A 21640-nucleotide genomic window follows, 5' to 3' on the forward strand; every position below is an offset into this window, starting at 1 on the left:
TTAGAGGCGGCAGACCCGGAAGCTGAGATCAGCCGTGGACCAGGGTTCGATTCCCCGCCTCGGCGGGTCTCGGGCTCAAAAATTCCACGGACTCGACAATTCTCGCTCTGGTGCCTACTCGACTCACGGGGTCACACTCTGCGACTCTGGGCAATAGCTTGCTTAATCTCCACTACGGCCCCTCGCGGCGGGATGCCTGGCTTTCACCTTGTGAATACCCTGCCGGGGTATCTCACAGGGGAATACCAGGACGGGTTCCCTAAGCAAGCGCCTTGAGACCCCTGGGTGATTAGTGCGCTATATAAATCGAAATACATTTACATTTACATTTACATATGACTCGAGCTAGGGGTCGATGGGAATGGAGCCTTCTTTTCCAGTATAGGGCTAGCATAGTGAAATATTTGCTGTGCTTCCCAATGGGCTTTAATATTGGTTTGGATTCTTTGCCGTGTCCCTGTGATGGAAACTCAGTACAAAAAATGTTGCATTTCGTATTCTTCTGCAGCTTTTACTTAATGTATTCCAAACCCTTTCTGATTTCTTTTTTAAGGAAAAGTCAGATTATGAACTTGAGAGGTGCACTGAACGTGCTTATTAATTTGGTGGATGAGGCGGAAACTATTAATTTGGGTGCCTATTTGAAAGCAGCTGGTAGAGCTTGTATCACAATGCACACTTTCTAGGTCTGCTGCCTGGTTTTAATCTTGGACCTTGTGTTTTATGCTCTTTTGTTGAGGGAGTGTAACTTTTAACAATTGTGACATTTTACTTATGCATCCGTTTCTAACACTTTAAACATTAAATTGTATGTACTCAACTGTTTTGCACTCACTTTTATGAGTACATTTCGTATTTGAATAAAGTTATATTGAATTGACTTGAGTTTTTTGACAATTCTATCTCTGTACAATTTATTCTAATGTCTGTGAACTGGTGTTTAACCAACCCCGATCCCCCCTCTTCCAACCATCAACTCAAGATCAGTTGCTTTATTCTTAGCATTTACTAAGTGTTACAGATTGCCGCCTAACCATACCTTATCATTAACGTCTTTTTCCCTTCTTCACCATTTTAGGTTGCACATTTTCTCTCTTCAAACCTGTATTTCTGCCCTACCATCTTTCCTTTTTCTTCCTCACATTTACATATACTCACAAACTTTTTAGCCAAGCTAAGTCCACAGTGGGGTCTCCTTTTTGTAACTCCTTCCCTATAATTATTCCACACTTACATTATTACCAAAATGGTAATGGATATGCTACTCACATTGATCTCCAAATCCACAAACTCAGACTAAACTTTCTAGAGGAGTTTGCTTTGTCTTCTAAACTGCACAGGTGATACAGGTGCATTTCTTCTTTGAATATACAGAGTTCATGTACAGATCCGAATGGTATGAACAAGCACTCAGTACTGTTAAAACTCCGCAAGTGGCAGCACACCAGATGTCTTCTGAAATCGTAGACTGTTAGGTAACCCCTGTGTGTGGGGCTTGTCATGTCCGACATTCTCAGAATCTACTGCCATTATCATAATTGTTAAAGAATCAGAACATTGACTGTATGATACATATTCAAGCAGATCAACAATTTCTGTAGCACAACAGCAGCATGATCCCTGCACCAAGCAATGTAGGGCTGGATGATTCCTCAAATCAGGCCTAAGCAGCACATTGTCTTAAACTGGAGGTGGGATTGTGGCACCCTGGGATTAGAGAAGTAGCTGGCTCATGCTGGCCTCACTAGCCCGTCCTGCCTAGACTGAATGACTAGTGAGACCCGTCCACCTTCTCAACTTAGAAATCTTATCAGTAATTTAATGATGAGCCACATACATATCAGGCGTACACGAGTCATAGAGAGCCCTAGTTTATGCTCCAATATATCTTGTCTACGTAAAGTTTCACCAGTAACAGAAGCAAGTGTGCCTTTTCCTCTTTATGCATGACTTATAATTGTCCCTCACTAGCCCTTCATTAACAATTCCCTTTGCCCTCACACCATGTCAACATTTCATATTTTCACTTTCGTGCACAAGCTTGAGAGCCATTTTCAAAGGGCATACATTACACCCCCTTTTTTTCTCTTTAAGACTCTATTTATTCTTTGACCTTCGTCTACTCTGATGTCACTCTCATGTTGAACATGGTTGGCAAGGTTTTTATTGAGCATGATATCCGCTTCATTTAATTCTTTTAGTGGACAGACTTTGCTCATTTACAAGGGCTAATTATTCAGAATAGCAAAATTAAAAGACAATTGTTTTCTTGCAGAAGCGAGAAACTGCTTGTCTCCACCCCTCAGCCTCAACCCCCCCCCCACCCCACCCCCCAAAAACAAAAACAAATGCTGCTTCTGATCTTTGTTCTGCTCTTTATTCCTGGCAGACTCTAGAAAACATGTTGAGTGCAGCCAGAAAAGGAAAGAAGATTAACGAAGAGGAGATTCCGCCTCCTGTGGCCAGTGGGAAGAGTGCACCACTTATCCTCCAACAGCCTGTTGTATCTGAATCAGAAGGTGAAGAGAGTAAACCTGAAGCAACTTCAGAACAAGAGATTGACACAAATAATTCTGGAGAAGCAATGCACAATTTCATTCTAGCCTGCAGTCAAAGCAATGACGAGGATGTGCATGCTCTCAAAACAGGTAAGTCTGTCAAAGAGAAGAGAATCCTTTGTGTTTATTAATGAACAACTATTAGCAAAGCGAGCAGGTTTTAAATAGGAAAGCTTTAATTTATTTAAACATGCTTTTAATGTTAGTAGTTATCTGTGTTATTGACAAACACTACCATTTTTCAAAGTCCCTGCTAATACCCTGGCACTTTGTCAGCAAATTTCCCCACAGACATGCCCACAATGCAGACAGTTTAGTTTTATGTCACCACATATTACATATTCTAATAATTAACAGGATTTTTCACAATTAAGCTTATTTTAAACATATTCTGGACTCTTTCATACATAGTGTTTCAACTGAAGCTAGTGTCATGCAGGCCCTCCTTTTTTAGCAGTTTTAAAAATGTTTTAATGACACCAGTCAAGTTCTCAAATATGCATCCATCAAATTATTTTGACAAGGGAATGCCGCCAATTGTAATCATAACTGTCCATTACTGTAATTATAGCACATGAGAATTGCAACAGCTTATAATATTGCTGTTTTTTGTTTTACAGAGAATTTTTATTGTTTAAAAATAAAAAGCAAAGATGTAAAAAAAGACAATTCCACAATTTACCCTCCGGCATATTCGATAATGTACAACAGTTACGTCAAGAAACAGATTATCGCTCATTAAGATTACACTTTTGTTTTGATAGATGCTACGTTATAGGCCTATATAAACATATTTATTCAGTATCTGTAGTTTTATAGCTCCTCTGATACATCAGAGCTAGTGAAAGAAGACATCCCATCTTCACTAGATTCTTGCAGTGTATTATGCCTTCCTGTGGGCCCCCCTTTTTTTATTTTATTTTTCTCTTCATGCATATTTGAAATGGTAACCAAACATTTTAGAATTTAGCCATGGTGTCGTGAATAAGTAATGTAAGTTTCCCGTTAGCAAAAGTTGACCTAATTGTAGATTGCCATGTATGTAGAGGAGGAAGAAGGTCTTAGTTCCAGAATTGAGCCAACAGTCTTGCCGCTAGGAGTAGGTTAACAGCTTCGCAGGAGAATAAACAGTGTCCCCCCCCGCACCCTTCCATAGCCCCCAACAACAAGATCAAGGGGTCTAGTCAAAGGCTAATCCCTGCAATATCTTTTATATATTTTACTCTAGATAACCAGATATCTTGAACTTTCGGACAAGACAACCACATATGATGCACCTTGGCATCCTCATCCCTTCCAGCACAAGGCAGACCCCCATAAATAACTTCCAGCCTAACAGGGGTGAAGTACCATTGTGTCATTATTTTGTAAGAGCTTTCTCTAAGGAGGACACACATAGAGTACTTGGCAGCCCGAGTCCAAACCTTCTGCCAAGTTTAATAAGTAATGAGACATTCCAGATCTCTGTTCCAATAGTTTGTATATGATGGTGGTTTTCCTGTGTGCTATTCGATGATGTGTGTAAAGGAGTGATGGCCGTCTTCTTAGTACCCCATCATAGATTAAGAATTCTATGGGGAATCTCTCTCTGTTTACCTTAGCTTGTCTCTGGGTGTTACTTGCCCAGTGCCTCAGCTGGTTTAGTCTAAAGGAGTCATTAGATCTCCGGTGAAAGGGGTCAATACACGATCCCCTGGTCAATAATTCACTTGTTTGAATAAGTACCCCAGACATAACAGCTTACCGTCATTGCCTCTACCAAATTCAGAATGCACTAGCCTTGGCGGAAAGCTAGGGTTATGTGTAATCAGGATCATAGGAGAGGGAAATGTGAGGTTTTTGTTGTTGTTACAGTGTCCTAATAATTGAGCACTGTGGCGTCCGAGAGCGACATGTCAGTTCTACCAGGCCTGTCCTTACTCGATAGCCACACCAAATTGCTTAAGAGTTTGGGGGTAGGCTTCTGACAGCATTTACCCAGCGATTTGTTTTGAGAAATATTGCCACTCCAAAGCCGAATGCAGCTGAGTTGCAACTTTCTGTATGGCGTAGTCCTCCTCTGTTTGGCTTTCTGTACAGTGTGGATCCAGGTATTCTAGGGACATTGATTCTAAGGGGATCACTGGCAAAACGTAGAGAAGCTGGGGCAGGAAATGTATTTTGATGCTTGTTACTCGGTTTAGCTATAATATCTCAAGCTTCGCACAGTTATATAAGTCTTTCCATATATTGTCTAGTAAGTGGGGATAGTATAATGACATGCTCTTTGCACTTTTTGTAAGTAGATTCCCAAATATTTGAGAGTTCATACTCCACTGGAACCCTGCAGCCTTCACTGTTTCTTTACTAAGGTCTTGAGCATCTGAGACCTCCATTGCAGACGACTTAGAATAGTTAACTTAGTAGTCTGAAACTTGTGAATAATCTTCCAGTTCCTCGAAAAGGGATGCCATTGAGGTCTTCGGCTCTGTAAGGAAGCAAAGAAGAAAAACCATATGTAGGAGGTCTGGATGGTCCTGCCAACATCAAGGACATTTATGTGATCTACTTGGGTATTTGACCGCTTGTGTTTTGGGTGTATGATAAGCATGGTACAGATAATTATAGTGCAGTAGATTATGCCTATAGTTAGGAGTAATTGGTTTACTTTGTTCCTGCAGCTCAGATGGGAATCCAGGCATCATCATGCGGCTCATGTGTCTTAACCTATAATAGGAGAATATGTCCAATGTGGAGGTCTCCCCACCTGACCTAAACTGTCCTAGCGAGTTAAGCTCTCCTTCGGTGTATAAATGTCCCATCTGCGGCAAACCAGCTTTCCTGTACAAACACAAAACCCTCCTTAAGGCCTATAAAGCGGCAGTGCTGGCTGAAAAGAAGGCGCATTTTTCCAAATTAACTGCTTCACTTACCTCCCCCAGAGACCTGTTCAAAATAGTCAACACCTTATCCCTCCTTCAGTCACCCGACCCCATAGTAGCCTCCTAAGATATGTGTGATCAGATTTCCACCTTTTTCCATACTAAAATAATGAACATTTACACAGACTTGGAAACCCTCAATCTTAATCCAGCGATCCCTGCTCCACTTGTCGTGACTCTGGAAAATCAGGTGATCGAACCCCTCAGTCGGCTCACCCATTTTCCCCCCCTCACTCCCGACCACCTTAGCCTGCTTTTGGACAAGCTTAAGTCTGGATCCCCGCTTGATCCCTGCCCCTTGAAAATCCTGAAAGAATGCAGGCAGGTAATTCTGCCCCCCCTCGTAGAGGTAATGAATCAGGCTATTTCTGAAGGGGTTTATCCCCTGACGTGGAAAATGGCCATTGTCAAGCCCCTTCTGAAAAAGCCCACTCTGGACCCTGGGACCCTAAAAAACTTTCATCCCATTTCCCTTCTCCCGCTAAGCTCCTGGAGGCACACCTTAACCATCACTTGAGCGCCTTCCTCGACAGTTCCAGCTCTCTGGACCCCTCTCAGCACGGCTTTCGGAGGGCACACAGCACCGAGTCGGCACTTACTGTCGTTGTCGACAGCATTTGCGCCAAGGTCGACCGTGGCCAAACAACACTTCTGGTGCTGTTAGACCTAACGGCGGCTTTTGACACCCTCTCTCCATCTATTCTAGCTAGCCGCCTCAGTAAGCTGGGAGTTGACGGTCCCGCACTCAGCCTTCTTACATCCTTCCTTGACCAACGGAAGCAAAGAGTAAAGCTGGGCGACTTCATCTCGCCAATCAAGCCTGTGAAGTGTGGGGTCCCCCAGGGCTCCTCCCTGAGCCCTACGCTTTTTAACATTTACGTGGCCCCACTCGCCAGGCTTGTAAGGTCCTTTGGCCTAGAAGTTCTTTCCTACACCGACGACACACAGATCATGGTCTCCATAACACAATCTGTGAATATTACAGCTCTTAACTTCAAAAACTGTATGGAGGCGGTCGCTGGTTGGATGGTCAAAAACTTCCTCAAGTTGAATGGGGAGAGGACCGAGGTCCTCATTTTTGGAGCCAAACATGAGACCTGGTCGATGGACTAGTGGCCCTCTGCCCTTGGCGTTTGCCCCACGCCATCCTCATCTGCCCGTAACCTGGGTGTTATCCTGGACACCACTCGTTCCCTTGAGAAACAGGTTAGCAGGACAGTTTCCACCTGCTGTGGTGCCCTTAGGATTTTAAGAAAAATCACCCACTACTTCTCCCTAGAAGCTCGCAAACAGGTCGCGGTGGCTCTTATAGCCTTCAGGCTGGACTACTGCAATGCACTATATCTAGGCATTAACAACGGCTTGGTCCAACGCCTTCAGATTGTACAAAATGCAGCGGCCCGGTTTGTCATGGATGCCCCGAAGTACTCTTCAGGTTTGGCCATCAGGAAGAACCTGCACTGGCTCCCCATGCAGGCTAGGATAAATTTTAAGGCCCTCTGCCTTACGCACCGCGCCCTGAATGGTATTGGGCCCGAAGGCATCCGGTCACTTGTGTCCCATTATGTTCCCGGTAGGGCTCTTCGCTCCTCCAACAAAAATCTGCTTGTTGTCCCCCGAGTATCCAAGGTCAGATGGGGCGGAAGGGCTTTCCGAGTTCTCGCCCCCAGACTTTGGAACACCATCCCAGAGGACCTTAAGGGCCTTGCTTCCCATGCCATTTTTCGCAAAGCACTCAAGACCTGGCTCTTTCAAGAAGCCTACCTGTAATCCGCTCCCAGTCCTCATCTGGTCAAACAGTTATACCACCTTAAGCGCCTTGATGCCTATGGGTTTAGTTGCGCTCTACGAATTTAATTTCAAATTCAATTCAAATTCTTCCTAAGGGAAACCATTATTGTGCACTCTCTCATTAGGGGTTGTGTGGGGTTATTTGCTGGTGAGTACAGGAATGGAGATCCTACTTTCTTTCCTATGCATCCCCCAACCCAACAGGTCATGGCAACTCTACGAATCTCCCTACTGATCTGGAGTAGACCCAAAGGAACTAAAGAGACTGATGTTGTTACCTCACTTTATGTCCTCTCCAGGATCAGATTTGGGATTCCTTGATGAGAATGATGCCAGTAGTGAAAATAGTGGTCCTGTGCTGTGAGGTAAAAGGTTTCTAAATCAGGAACTTCAATGCCGCCTCTCCCATACGTCGGAACCAGAGTTTACCATTGTATTCTAGGTTGCTTTTCTGACCACACTTTAAGTGGAATGGGACATTCATGACAAGATAGAGAAACCTGGAGAGGACAATCTTCTTTATGAGTGCTTTATGGCCCGCCATTGACGTTGGTAGATGAAACCAGGAGTTAATCTGTTGTGTTAGTCTCTCAACGGCTGGGACATAGTTTAGCAGGATGAGTTCTCCAGTGTCTCACTGTGGTATTACCCCCAGATAACTCATGGAATCGTCATTCCAACGAACCAGGTTATCTAACACAGGTTTCTGTATGTGTGGCGTAACCTCCCAAACATTCATATCTCTCATCTGCTACATCAGTTTCACACCTGGCTCCCTGACAAATAGAAGTTTATGCATGGCGTACATGGAGAGGAGTATATGCCCTCTGGGAAAGTCGGGCCTCTATGTATGTGGCACTCCTGAAGATGTTTAGCAATTGCATCAACAGCTAATATAAATGTTAAGGGAGGGAGCATTCCCCTAGCCACTTCATATGTTTGCAGCATTATCCCGATTACTCAGACTCTCGCCACTACTTAAACTGGTTATCCCAACTTCCTGTGCCATGGTTCCCAATCGATACCAATCCTAAAAATAATGGAGAACATGTTTGCAATATACGCCACAGGGCATGGATTGACAGCAGCCTAACCCACTAACATACAAGTGTATAAAACCCTTAGGCATCAGGGGACCATCAACCAAAAGCCAACAAGTGTTATGCACGCAACTGCTTTTGATTCAAGCATTGTTCCATCATGTTCCTACTGTTCTGCAATCTGGAGGGTACTTGTATATTAGTTATAGTGATGTATTTTGCACACTTCTGGGTCATCTTATTGGGCACGATGATGGAATTTTGTGTTGTGATCTATTCCACATCACTAACCCCCTGGGCCTGAGAAAGGTTATCGTCCTCTTGATCATTCCGGTCTTGCTGACTTGATTTGTGTACTTTGAAAAATGTTCCAACAAGACTTGAAGGCCTCAGATGTGAACAGAAAAATATGTACTTTCCCATCCGGCTCAACACATAGTCTCTTGTAGGGTATAACATACTTAGTGCAAATAGTGTGTTTCAGGGTTAAGAACTTGTGCCTAGTCTTGCAACGTACGTGTAAACTCTGGGTAGATTGAGATGTTCAACCCCGGATAGTGCAGCACATCCTGTTTACAAGCCAGTCTGAGAAATGTATCCGATCACAAATGTTAATGATCCAAGCATCTGGAAATAATTGTAACAGTTTATCATAATTTGGGAACAAAACAAAAATGATTTAATGATTGCTACACCACAGTTTGTTTAACTGGCACCACCCGGATGAAAAATGTAATAATAATATAGACTAAACCATCTATAATGTTCCCAGAATAGTTATTAAACCTGGTGTGTTTAAGATGTAAGCCATTGAGGTTATGCAATATAAAAGTGACCGTCATCACTGCTTTGCACATCACAGTAGAGTGAGTGATAGTATATTTAAGGACAAAACATACATAATGTTCCCTGAATATTTATTAACCCTGGTCTGTGTAAGATGTATGTTGTTATGGGTATGCAATATAAAACTGGTGGTCACCTCTGCTTTCTACATTACAGTAAAGTGATAGTTCAGCAAATAACACATCATTGCAACGTTGCATGTCTCACACCTGCTCCAGAAACAACTAGCGACAGTAGATTACATCAATTAATGTGCCCGGTGCTTTTACATGTCAGTTCAAAGTTTGACCGAATTACAGAAGGCCTCATATTGCAAATTCTAGATTTGAGTTATGTCTACAGAATTAAAGTAGTTGGTAAATATCTGTCTTGTGACAAAACCTTTGCAGACCTAGGACTTGCAGTCTGACCGACACTTACAAATTCAACCTTACCAAAGACTCCCTGAGCATCCCTTCCTGTGACTGTCACGACCCACGTTTACCCCTTAAGTGCTAGTTGCCAGTCAGTAGTGCACATAGAGTGCTCACTCAGTCTTTCAGAATATGGATTAGTGTGTGAATGGCAGCAGGCAAAGCAAGGATGAATTGGCCTATCCCTCGACCGGAGACCAGAGGGAGAGACCTGAGAAGTAAGTCAGAAGGTGAAGATGATGGCAACTTTAAGAGCACTTTTTCCTACTGAAGGTACTATCTTTGTGATCCTCTACAGATCATACCAGTTCTTCTCAGATAGCAGCATTCATAGTGACACAACAAAGAGAGAGCGAGAGCTGCATGTCCAAAGCAGTATCTTTTTCATTGATTATCTGCATAGTTGCAATCAAGACTGATGTTTATTGCATGTATCCAAATAGGGAGCACTCATGTACAGACAAACTTTCCAAATTTCCATCCTTTTCCATCCTTTTCCAAATTCAATTTTGATTGAGCTAATAAAGCAATTTTACGACCTCTGTTTTGTGTCAGAATTTTTAGTTGGTGGGCACTTTGATGTGTTTGTGGAATTTAGAAACATATGTGACCGGTCTACCTTTCACAAGGCGTCTATTTCATGTTGATCGTTTGTATAAAGGTTACCAGATTTTATTGTTGTTTGTAGATGACAGAAGTACAGATTCAAGAGCTCTTCTGGTTGCTAGACAGAAGGAATATAAGATGGCCGCACTGAAAGCTAAGCAACAAGGGAACATTGAAAAGGCTAAAGAGTATATGAAGACTGGCAAGGTATGTAGTATTCTGAAAGAATAAAGGAAATAAACACACTCCTCTTGTTTGTGTATCACCCATTCACTCTGCAGTTGGAAATTAATTATTAATAATGCCAGCGGTTGAGGGTAGTGATCCAGGCACCAACTTTCTCATTGGCTCAAAAATCCACTCGCATGAAAAGCTTGACTTTACATTCTTCCGTTAACCATCTTTCCAATCAGTTAATTATGAAGTGTCTATCATCTGGATACTGCTTTGCTTAAAAGGCCAGTAGATGGAGATTAAAATAGACTGAGAACTGCAACTGCAAGGTAAACAAACGGTTTCCCTTATTCTTAATATATTAATTATTGATCTGATTACTATTTGAGTAAAAGTTTGAAATTGTAGATTTACGACCACAGATTGGGCACTTACAGAGACAACTGTTTTGAAAGGTGATTGGTTAATGAGTTTAGATGACAAATTAATGTTGTTTCAATTAATCTGTTTGTTAGGTGTTTGTTTATTTATATTGGCCAAAATACTGTGCTATGTTTTATTAACTTTTCTTTAGTGAAATCCTCAGGATGTTTCGCCTGAAACACACCTTGTTGGTATGGAGCTTGATCTTGGTGTTGATGGGCACTTCATAATGATCTGTTTGGAAAGATTTTTAACGGAAGAGAAGAAAGTGACTTTTTTTTCAAAACCTTTTTTAAGCAAGCGCCTAAAGATTCTTTCATTTATCGCATATGTGTTGTGAGTGGATTTGTGGCCCAATGAGAAAGTTACTGTTTGGACAAATAAATCAAGTATATATAGCAACTGTATATATTTGTTTTGAAATGGTCATGGGTGACTTGTTTTACAGTTGTAATTTGGCACTAAAAGACTGAACACAAATGTTATTAATACACGCTTCTCAATTGTAAAAGCTGTTCAAAGACAACCTTGGGACACATTTTTTTCTGCAATTGCTTCCCTTGCTTGACAGCCCTGAGATGTGCAGTTAAAAAAAAAAATCTGTGTTCACTGAGCAACACAATCCCATCTTTTCCAAGTTTGGGTTTCCAACATTAACATTCTGGGCAAAGAGGTTTGAAAAATGCCACATTACTTTGCCAGATAGTTGACAGAGTTTACGAGCGTACAATGCCTAATTTCACTATTTGTTGTGTTATAGGTGACAGGGTCTTGTGTGGCAGGAGTGGCCTTACGTTGCATATTTGTTTTTAGAATGTTAATACAACAAGTCCCACTGTAGGTCAGATAAGAGCATGTTGTTCGTTGAACTAAACTTTTTGAGTGCTGAGGAAAAATAAATGTTTACTGGAATCACAACGTAAATGTAATTGTTTAGAAGATGAAACGCCAACTGATCACATCAGGATCTCATATTCTCCAGTATTGGGGTATCTTTCATAGATTCACATGCTTGAATCATTCCCCGTCGTCGGAGTGGGAGTCCCACGGTACATAAAAATAGCAATAAATAGCAATAAATGTGCATGAAATAGCCATAACATAGGTAAATTAGAACCAGGAATTAAAATAGCTAGAAGTTAATAGGAAAAAATCTTCCACTTTCATGACTTGTCCAAGTCATTATATATAGTCCAAACTCCAGCCAATCAGGCGACAGCATCCTCCAGAATGTTCTCACAGAGGAATAGAAGTAGAGAGTGGGTACATCGGCCGTGGCAGCCCAGTAGAGATCACCACTTGATGGGGGGATGGAGAGGGGTACCTGTTAGCAACAGATTTGACTGTTTGGAAATGGTCGATTGACCGCCGGCCATCCCATACAGTAATGACCAGTCCCAGGGGGCTATAGGACTAGATGAGAAGATAGAGTATGTCTCGGTCTCCACTGTACCATCTTTACTTAATGATCCCAGCAACAGCATACAGTCAGATGGTTTCCCGTCCCCAGGGAGGATTCTCGTTATCGAAGAGGATTCACTGGTAGATAAACTGGAGTTATCTGTAGTGCCCTTAGGGGCTGGGAAGGCTGTCCCAGATATTATGCCAGTCTCACAACGAGATAGCGCTACTCTGACTGTAGTGACGGCTGCGGGGTATACAATAATTACCTGGAACATAGCTGGCATCTCAGGTAAACTGAATACCCCTTTTTGGGAGGAGTTTACTGGGGCGGGCCACGATTTTATATGTCTCCAGGAAACATGGAGTCAAGAACCCATTTATGTAGAAGGCTATACATCGTACTGTCTGGATGCTACCAGTTCTTCATCAGGTAGAGCCAAGGGTGGCCTATTGTTATTAATTTCCAACAACCTTACTAATTTTAAAACTAAAAGATACTCTAGTGTAGGAACACACAGTCAGGTACTGCGGTTGGAATCTAATCAAGGCAAAGACCTAATCCTAGTTAACTTTTATAATAACAACTTTGATGCTTCCAGGGGAAATATCCTATTCCCGCTGGAAAGTGAAATCAAAAGAGCGCTCGGATCCTCAGGTAGAATGGCAGTAATCCTATGGGTAGGCGACTTCAATATCCAGCCCTGCCCTTTAGCAATGGGTAATCCTTGTCGTTTTAGGAAAGAGATGGGCAATAGTAATCTGGCAGACAGCTCGGACTGTTTGCATTTTCCACACTGTAACTATGGCACGTTACTAAACGGCCTGTTAGCTAAATTTGACTTAGATCTGCTTAGCTGCAATAAAAACAAGTCCAACTGTACTTGTCCTACTTTCACAGGTAGGAATGCCAACACCAATATCGACCACATTCTGTTGTCCAATCTTAGTGAATACACCAACCTGTGGGTCAGAGAAGGGGTCCTTAGCGATCATAATAGCATCACGCTGACCCTGCTGGGTTGGGGAGCAAAGACACCCACCAAGGAATTTTGTTCCATGGACATAGCCTCTACGAGACCGAACGGCCCAAGGATTAAATGGGCCGGAATCGACCCAGCAAAAAAACACAAGGAGGTAGTAGAGCTATGTAGAAACGAGATCACCTCCTGCCTTGGAGAAGCCCCGAACCATGCAACTCTGCTCTCAAGCTTTATCAAGATAAATACTATCATAGAAGGAATATTCACTAAGAAACAACCCAAGACCAGAACTACTAGGTTGGGCTGGTTTGATAACAACTGCACGCAGTCCCTCCACGCACTCAAAAAGGCACTAAGTAACAAACCACGCAACAAAATTAACATCAAAACACTGCGTGTTAATTACAAGGTGGCCCTTTGCAACAGGAAAAAGGCCCTACAAGAAGAAGCATGGCATAATCTAAACCTAGCGGCAGAAACACAAAATAGTAAACTCTACTGGGAGACTATCAACAGTCCCTTTTTGAATACAGAGGGCATCCCAGAATTAACATCTTATGTTACTTGTAACGCGTGGGTAGAACACTACTCAAACATCTTCAATCCTGAACAGAAGCCTTTAGAAGCTTCAACCCACGAAATATCCGCTTGGCAGCCACTACCACTGGGAATAAGCCTGGATGAGGTTTATGAAGGCCTGTTACATAGTAAAGGAGGGAAGGCCCCAGACCCTGATGGAGTACCTGTAGATCTACTTAGATTCGAAATGAATTTGTGGGCACCCATTCTAACGAGGGCTTTCAATGAAGCAGCAGAGGGGTGTTTTCCACCCTCTTAGGGTCAGTCGATTATTATACCCTTATTTAAGAAAGGCAGTAAATCTGAGGCGCGTAATTATCGCCCCATCTCATTACTGGATGCTTCAGTCAAGGTAATGAGTCGCATTATGCTGGAAAGATTGGAAACCTGGGCAAATGATAATGATATTTTAACCAAAGTACAATACGGTTTTAGGAAAGGCATGGGGACATTAGAACAGTGTGTCAATTTAGACCTCCTAATAAACAAATACACGGTAGTCAAAAAAGGTAGCCCATTTCTTTGTTTTGCGGACCTGAGTAGTGCGTTCGACTTGGTGGACCACTCTATATTATGGCAGGTTCTGTTAGAGTCAGGAGCACCCAAGGAGATTGTTCACTTCCTGGCCAGAGTTTACGAAAGACTATCATGTAAGGTACGCTACGGTCCCTTAGGCGAATGTACCCCCCCTTTTAAAGTTTCAAGAGGCATCCGTCAGGGATGTGTACTGGCTCCCCTTTTATTTTATTTTTTTATTAACCGAATTGACTCTATTTTGTGCCAGACCCCTGCAGATGCACCATTGGTAGGAGGGAAGTCGGTCCCTATATTATTGTATGCGGACGACGCGGTGTTACTATCCCGCACACAGATTGGTCTGCAGCGCCTTATTGATAGATTTATGTTGTTCATCCAAAGCAGGAAACTACTTGTAAATAAAACCAAAACCTTTGTTATGTCTTATGGGATGAAAACCAAGAAAGTAAATCCTTGTTTCTTTATGGAAAAGGTTAAAGTGTCACAGGTCAAAACCTTTTGCTATTTAGGAATTACTTATGCAAACAATGGTACATGGCAATCTGAGTTTGATAATATCAGTCTTAAAATGATGAGGTGCACCAACAGTATCTTCAGATTCGCATCTAAATTAGGGGTGCGAAGTATTAGAGATATGTTGAATATTTACAATGTTAAATGTGTGACTTCAGCGCTGTATGGTGCGGGGGTGTGGGGCCACTGTGTTGGCCCATCTGTACAAAGAGACGAAAACAAGTTTATTAGAAAACTGCTATGTGTCCCACCCTCAGCATCAGTTGAACTGATCCACAAAGAAGTTGGTATCGAACTCATATCGGACTTAGCAGCTTTACGCCCTCTGATGTTATGGCGTTCGATCTGGGCCAAGACTGAAACTTTATTTACCCAGGAGATCATCCTCGACTGTCTTAGGTTGGACCATTCCTCGCGTATTACATGGCTTAAATATATACAATGCTGGTTCCACCTTCTTTTTCAGCTCGACATATTTCTTGACCCTAAATCTGTTGTTTCTATCCCCAAAAATGTCATAAAACAAAGGTTTCTAAACTATAAAAAGGAGTACCGTGAAAGGGTGTCGGGAACGACACAATCTGTGACGCTTTATCGGGATTGCAACCTAACTTTGGGTTTCCAACCTTACCTCTCTGGTGTTACCCGCAATTCTCACCGGTTTGTCTTAACACGCTTAAGGTTGGGTATCGTACACCATCTTGTTGCATTTCCCGTCATGAAAGTCAGATCCGTTACTGTATGCCCCTGTGATAACATCTCACGTCAGAGTAGTTGTCACTTTTTACTGTTTTGTAAATTTTATCATTCCCTTAGGGTAACATATTTAAAGCCCATCTTTTTAAAAAATAATGTTCGCTCCACGAAGACTGCTCTACAGCTACTACATTCTTTGAAGGATCTGGACATTTGCTTTTTTGTAGCTTCATATATACTAAAATGTACAGCTGCCAGGAAGGCCATAATTATCTGATACATCTAATCGAGCCATGATCTAATTTTGGATCCCTGTCTGTATATTTGTATATTTGTCCATACAGCTGCATGATTCCTAAATGAATTCAGTTTTCATCGAGCGACAAATAGTTTTGTATTACCGTTAAAATGTACAGCTGCCAGGATGTCCATAGTTATATGATATATTTGATTGAGCCATGTCTCAATTTTGGACTCATGTCTGTATATTTGTATATTTGTTTATATAGTTGTATGTTTTAAATGAATCTAGCTTTTATCGAGCATCTTGATCTTATTGAATTTTTAGGAAATGTTTGTTCTTTTTTAATTTGCTGCTTGTATGATTTGTTTGACAAATCGAATAAAAGCTTATGAACTGAACTGATATGCCAAGTCTTTTGTTGAGCATCCCATTTGCTGTTGCCTGTTAGTCCTTGAAGGTGTGTTCCCCACCCATCGAGGGAGGCGTCCATGGTGATGAGAAAACTTGAAGCCTCCACTAGGAATGAGTGTCTATGGTGGCTCCTGAGAACGTTCTTGTTTGTGATGGGATGAGTTGAGACTTGTCCAGATTGATGGAGAGACCCTGAGACTGGAAAAGTGACGGGCATTTGAGTATGGATGTTTGCGACTGTGTAAGAATTCGCCTTGATAAGGCAGTCTAAATAAGGAAAAATTTGGATTCCTTCTAGTCGAAGGTGTGCAGCCACCGGTGCCAAAACTTTGGTGCAGACACTGGGCACGGAACGTAGTCCGAAGGGAAGGACTTTGAACAGGAATTCCCTACCAGCTACTCTGAACCTCAAGAGCTTTCTGTGTCTGGGTAAAATTGGGACATGAAAGTAAGAGTCTTGGAGGTCGAGGGTGGTAATGTGATCCCCCGCAGAGAGGAGTTGGAGGACTTCTTGTAGAGTCAACATCTGGAAGGATTGTTTTTTTTTGTGTAAATCTGTTTTTATTTTCCATATAAAGAACAAAGAGAGGGTCCAGGTATACACAGCACCAGGCCCACAACCCTACGCAGGGCTGGCTGCGCAATTCAAAGAGCCTCGAGGGGTTTCGGGGAGGCTTAACTGAACATTTTAAACACAGCATGTCACCTACAACCCTTGTTGGGCCGGCCGCGTGATACTCAAAACGTAATAGTAATATATAATCGTGGGTGAGATTCAAGACCTTCAGTGAACAAGTACAATACTATAACAGACAGAGGGACAGAAAGTGTTGGTAAGAGGCCTACAGAAAGAAGGTAGTGAAGAGCAGACAAACAGGTGGCTATAGAGGGGTAAGAAGATTAAGAGTGAGAAGGGTCCCTGGATCAGGGGAGCTATGTTGAAGCGACGATGTTGGGGAGTGTGTGGGCGAGCGGGGGGAGAGCAAGGGGAGCCCGTGTCGTGTACTATTCGGGCCAGGAGTCGGTACACGGGTCATGCAGAACTGTTAGCAAAGCCATTATGTCTGTGTGATCAGTCTGTTGAGGTCAGTCGGGATTACAGCGTCCTCAAATAGGAGTAAGGCCCGGCGTTTTCGGGGGTAGGAGACGTGCATGCTTTACTTTACAGAGATGTGTAACTAATGGATTCCAGATTGTGGTAAAACCGGTGTCTCCGGACTGCAATCGTGCTGTTAAAAGTTCCATAGTCACTACGTGCCATAGGCGCACAAAGCAGGCAACAATTGGGGGTGTCTCAGTTTTCTTCCACTATAACGCTATAAGTTGCTTAGCGGCTCCAAGCATATGAAGAGCTATGTACCAGTCACTACTTTTAAGTTGTCAGGCTTAAGGCCTAAAGGATAGTGGCTGTGGACTCAGGCAGGGGAAAGCCCAGTACCTCCTTGATATGACTGAGAAGTTCCTTCCAGAACAGTGTCAGTAAAGGACATGCCCACCAAATGAGAATGAAGCAGAAGCATTCGAACATCTCCAGCACATTGGGGAGGATGTGGGGAACATCCTGTGCAATCGAGAAGGTGTGTAGTACCACTGTGTCATGACCTTAGATGCTGTTTCTCGTTGTGATATACTGCGATAGACCTTTGGTATGCCCCGCCACAGGCGACTCCACTGCACAGGCGTGATTTCAGTGGGGGATGTCAATTGCCATTGGCGCTGATATGGGTGAATGGTTACTAGCGGGGGCTGCTGTAAAATCTGGTACGTCCGGGAGATGAGGCCCTTTGATTCATCAAAGGAGCGGACCAATCGCTCAAAGGGGGGGTGAATGGACGAGTGGCCGCCTGCTGCATCTCGGGCGAGGATAACCAATGGCGCAGCTGTCCATACTGGATCCCAGCCCCCGCGGGAAGGCGGAACTCCTCTCTGCATTGAGCAAACGTTTTGAGCGTGCCTCCATCTTACATATCGCAGATCGTTCTGCATCCACCTGTCAGCCATTTTGAAAAAGCCTGCGGTTTACGGGCCATGGGAGTGTGGGGGGAGGGTAAGGTCATGAGACCCTTGCTTATGGCCACTTTGTCCCATATATCCAGCACCGTCTTTGTGGGCACGGCGATATAAGCTCTGTGAGAGCGCTTGGACTGATGGAGCCAGGAAAGGTCCCAGATGGTCCATCCGGTTACCGCCCTGTCCATATGGAACCAGATCTTTTCACTCTCAGTTGTCCATTCCGAAACTACGCGATGGTGGGAGGCCCAATAATATTCCAGAAGGTTGGGGCACACAATTTCTCAAAGATAAATTGTCCCCGAGCACATAGATACAAATTCTTAGATTGTCCCAAGAGAAAAGATAACCACAATCAAAAATTATTCTTTCAAAGTTCATCAAATCAAGTTCCTTTAATTTTCATTTCTTTTCTCTTCATATATCAACAAAATTCTTCATAATCTCCTTCAAATTGACATAGAAATGTAGCCAATGCATCAAGGACCAATGCCAACACGTGTTTCGTCAGAGGGTACAATTACCCAAATGACTTCTTCAGGGCAAAAGATACAGTCCAAATATGAAGTCAGGTAAACAAATTCCAGACGATATTAGTTCCTCAAATATTACTGAGAACTCAATCCATTTTCTATCTCAGAGTTCTTCATGTAGAGTAAAATATAATTAAGATCAAGGAGAGTGCTCCTCACGCCGTCAGAAGGGGTTTGTTTTCTATAGAAAATGAAATGAAAATTAAAGGAACTTGATTTGATGAACTTTGAAAGAATAATTTTTGATTGTGGTTATCTTTTCTCTTGGGACAATCTAAGAATTTGTATCTATGTGCTCGGGGACAATTTATCTTTGTTAATTGAACTCCCTGGTCTCAGAGGAGTTCTCCCTTTTGGGGGCGCTGGTGGCCGTTTCCCCCTGTTCCCTTGAGCCGCTTTATTTTGAGAATATTACAGCAGTTGTTGTTGCGCAAGACTTACCCAGCCACTACTAGGTTTGTACACACAATTTCTCCTCTGTCCCGCGGGAGCATGAAAACTTTGTGGGAGAATCGTGGTCTACGCCCGCCCCATATGAAACTTGTGAGATCCCCCTGAAGGCTCAAGATCTGATGTTGCGGAATGGGGGTGGGGAGGCATTGAAACAAATACAGTATTTTTGGGAGTATTGACATTTTAATAGCGTTGAGGTGGCCCAGCCAGGAAAGGGTCAGGCATTTCCAAACCCTAAGATCCTCCAGAACAGCCTTCCTGCACTCCAGCCAATTTGTTTGGGTCCACGTGTCGAGAGAAGGAGTCAGCTGAAGCCCTAAATATCGAATGTAGTCGGTGGCCCACTGATAGGGGGCTAGTGCCCGCAAGGCCGGTATCTCCTCTTCAGGTATTGTAAGATTCAGGGCCCAAGATTTCCCATGATTAATTTTAAGACCAGAGGCCCGCTCATAGGACTGCAGCAAGGAGTGGAGCGCCGGGAAGGATATATGCGGGCGAGACAGTGTAAGGAAGAGGTCGTCCGCAAAGAGCGCCACTTTGTTCTGCCGACCCCCGAGGAAGAGGCCATGTATGTCCCCAGCTTGCCTAATCATCACGGCCAGAGGTTCTACCACGAGGGCATACAAAATAGGGGACAGGGAGCAGCCTTGTTGCGTGCCCCTGATAATGGAGATAGGGTCCGTGAGCTGCCCATTGACCTACACCCGGGCCTGGGGGGAGAGATAAGGGGCCATGATCCTAGCTATCATGTTCCGGCCCAACCCGATTTTCTGGCGCACTGCCCGGAGGAAGGACCAGTCAACCCGTCAAACGCTTTCTCTGCGTCTAACGATAAGAGGCACACCGGTATGTTCTAGTGCTGTACCTTCCCCACAAGATGTGCAATTCTACGTACGTTGTCCGCTCTGTGTCAATTTCGAAAGAAGCCAACCTGGTCCGGTTCTGCAAGGTCAGGCATGTGGGGATCCAGGTGCTTGGCCAGCATTTTGGTATATAATATAAGATCCGTGTTCAGGAGGGCTATGGGACGGAAGGATGCGCATAACGTGGGATGCTTCCCCGGATTAGGAATAAGGGCTATATCTGCCATGCCATTGGAGGGCGTTGGCCCCTCCGTGTTGGAGAAAGAGTTGAATAGCCGCAGGAGATAGGGCTGGACTTGTGTTAGGAACTGGCGATCGAAGGCCAACAGAAGGCCATCCGGGCCCGGTGACTTTGCGAGAGGGAGGTCTTTTAGTGCTGCTACCAGTTTCTCCGCCATGAGGAGTTCCTCCCGCTGTTTGGCGTGATGGGGGTGAAGAGGGATCCGGGGGCATTGGTCTAGGATAACGTTGATCTGGTCTTGGGCCCGCTCGTCTGCCATGTATAGGGCTGAGCAATAGGTCCGGAAGGCCTCGTGCTTGGCCCTTTCCATGGTGACCCGCTCTCCATCAGGGAGCTGGATGTTAGCTATGTGGGCCTTCACGGCGCGCGCTCACCGACGTTTCGCCAACAATCTGCCCACATTGTCCCCCCCCCCTCAAAATGGCGTTTTTTAAATATTTCTTTTTATTAAACAGTTTAGACAAAAATCACATTCATTGATTACAAGCAAGCAACTTCATTGTTTCTTATTACCATCATTAACATTTCAATATAGGTCACAGCTATCATACTGGTTAAATCATGGGGTTTCAAGAGTTTGTGTTGATCTGTCCACAAGGTGGGAGACAGATGTCACCTCTGTAGCGATTGCACGCTCCCCACACCCTTCTCTATTTCCCAGGGCACCCTCTGGCCATGTAGACTGACTATTCTCTATACATGCACGAGTCTAGGTCCTCTTCCCACCTCCTCAATTGGGGCGGCTGGCTTGCTCCCCACTGCTGTTCAATACTCCTTTTTGTTGCTATCATGTTTTCTAACGTTGCCCATTGTGTAGTGTACGGGTTCAGATCAGTAGGCTCCCAGACATTCAGTATACACCTATGAGCCTCTGGCTGCATGTCTACCCCCAGTACTTCCCGCAGTGTGTGGTGGATATCCTTCCAATATGATTGTATCTGCATGCAGTTCCATAAGATGTGAATGAACATTCCTATTTCCCCACACCCTCTTCTACACTCTCTGCCTTTCCCATCTGGACCAGGCAAGGCCCTGTGACATAAGTCCTGTGTAATATTTTGAGTTGCACTAATCTCAGCCTGGCCTGGCTTGCAACTTCCCGCGGGGAAGAGATCGTCTCTTGCCAGTCCTCATCATCAAGTTCTAAGCCATCACTGTTCTATTTCTCCCTGAGGGCCTGTAGTGGATCTGCCATGTTATTGATTAGTTTCCTATAGATGAGAGAAATGGTCTTTTCCGGGAGGTGCCCATCTAGCACTCTATTCTCCAGGGGGAGGCTTCTGGGAGTGTTGTGTTACTTGGTATCTGAGTGAGCAATGCATGTCGGATTTGGAGGTATCGTTAATACTCCGTGTCTGCCAAGCTGTACTGTTCTTTAAGTGAAGTGAAAGGAAGAACTGTCCC

The 21640-nt window shown here is 43.8% G+C and overlaps 1 protein-coding gene across 3 annotated transcripts in view; it reads left to right on the forward strand.

The window, feature by feature from the left end:
- Positions 1-21640, forward strand: part of CC2D1B (coiled-coil and C2 domain containing 1B) — a 710809-nt gene that overhangs the window by 137024 nt on the left and 552145 nt on the right. For all 3 annotated transcript variants that reach the window (XM_078670637.1, XM_078670630.1, XM_078670646.1), the window contains 2 exons: positions 2390-2648; positions 10258-10382. In XM_078670637.1, the coding sequence (XP_078526763.1) occupies positions 2390-2648; positions 10258-10382 (384 nt within the window). The remainder of the gene's footprint in view (positions 1-2389; positions 2649-10257; positions 10383-21640) is intronic.

This window comes from Lissotriton helveticus, chromosome 1_2 (assembly GCF_964261635.1).
Source record: "Lissotriton helveticus chromosome 1_2, aLisHel1.1, whole genome shotgun sequence".
NCBI lineage: Eukaryota > Metazoa > Chordata > Amphibia > Caudata > Salamandridae > Lissotriton > Lissotriton helveticus.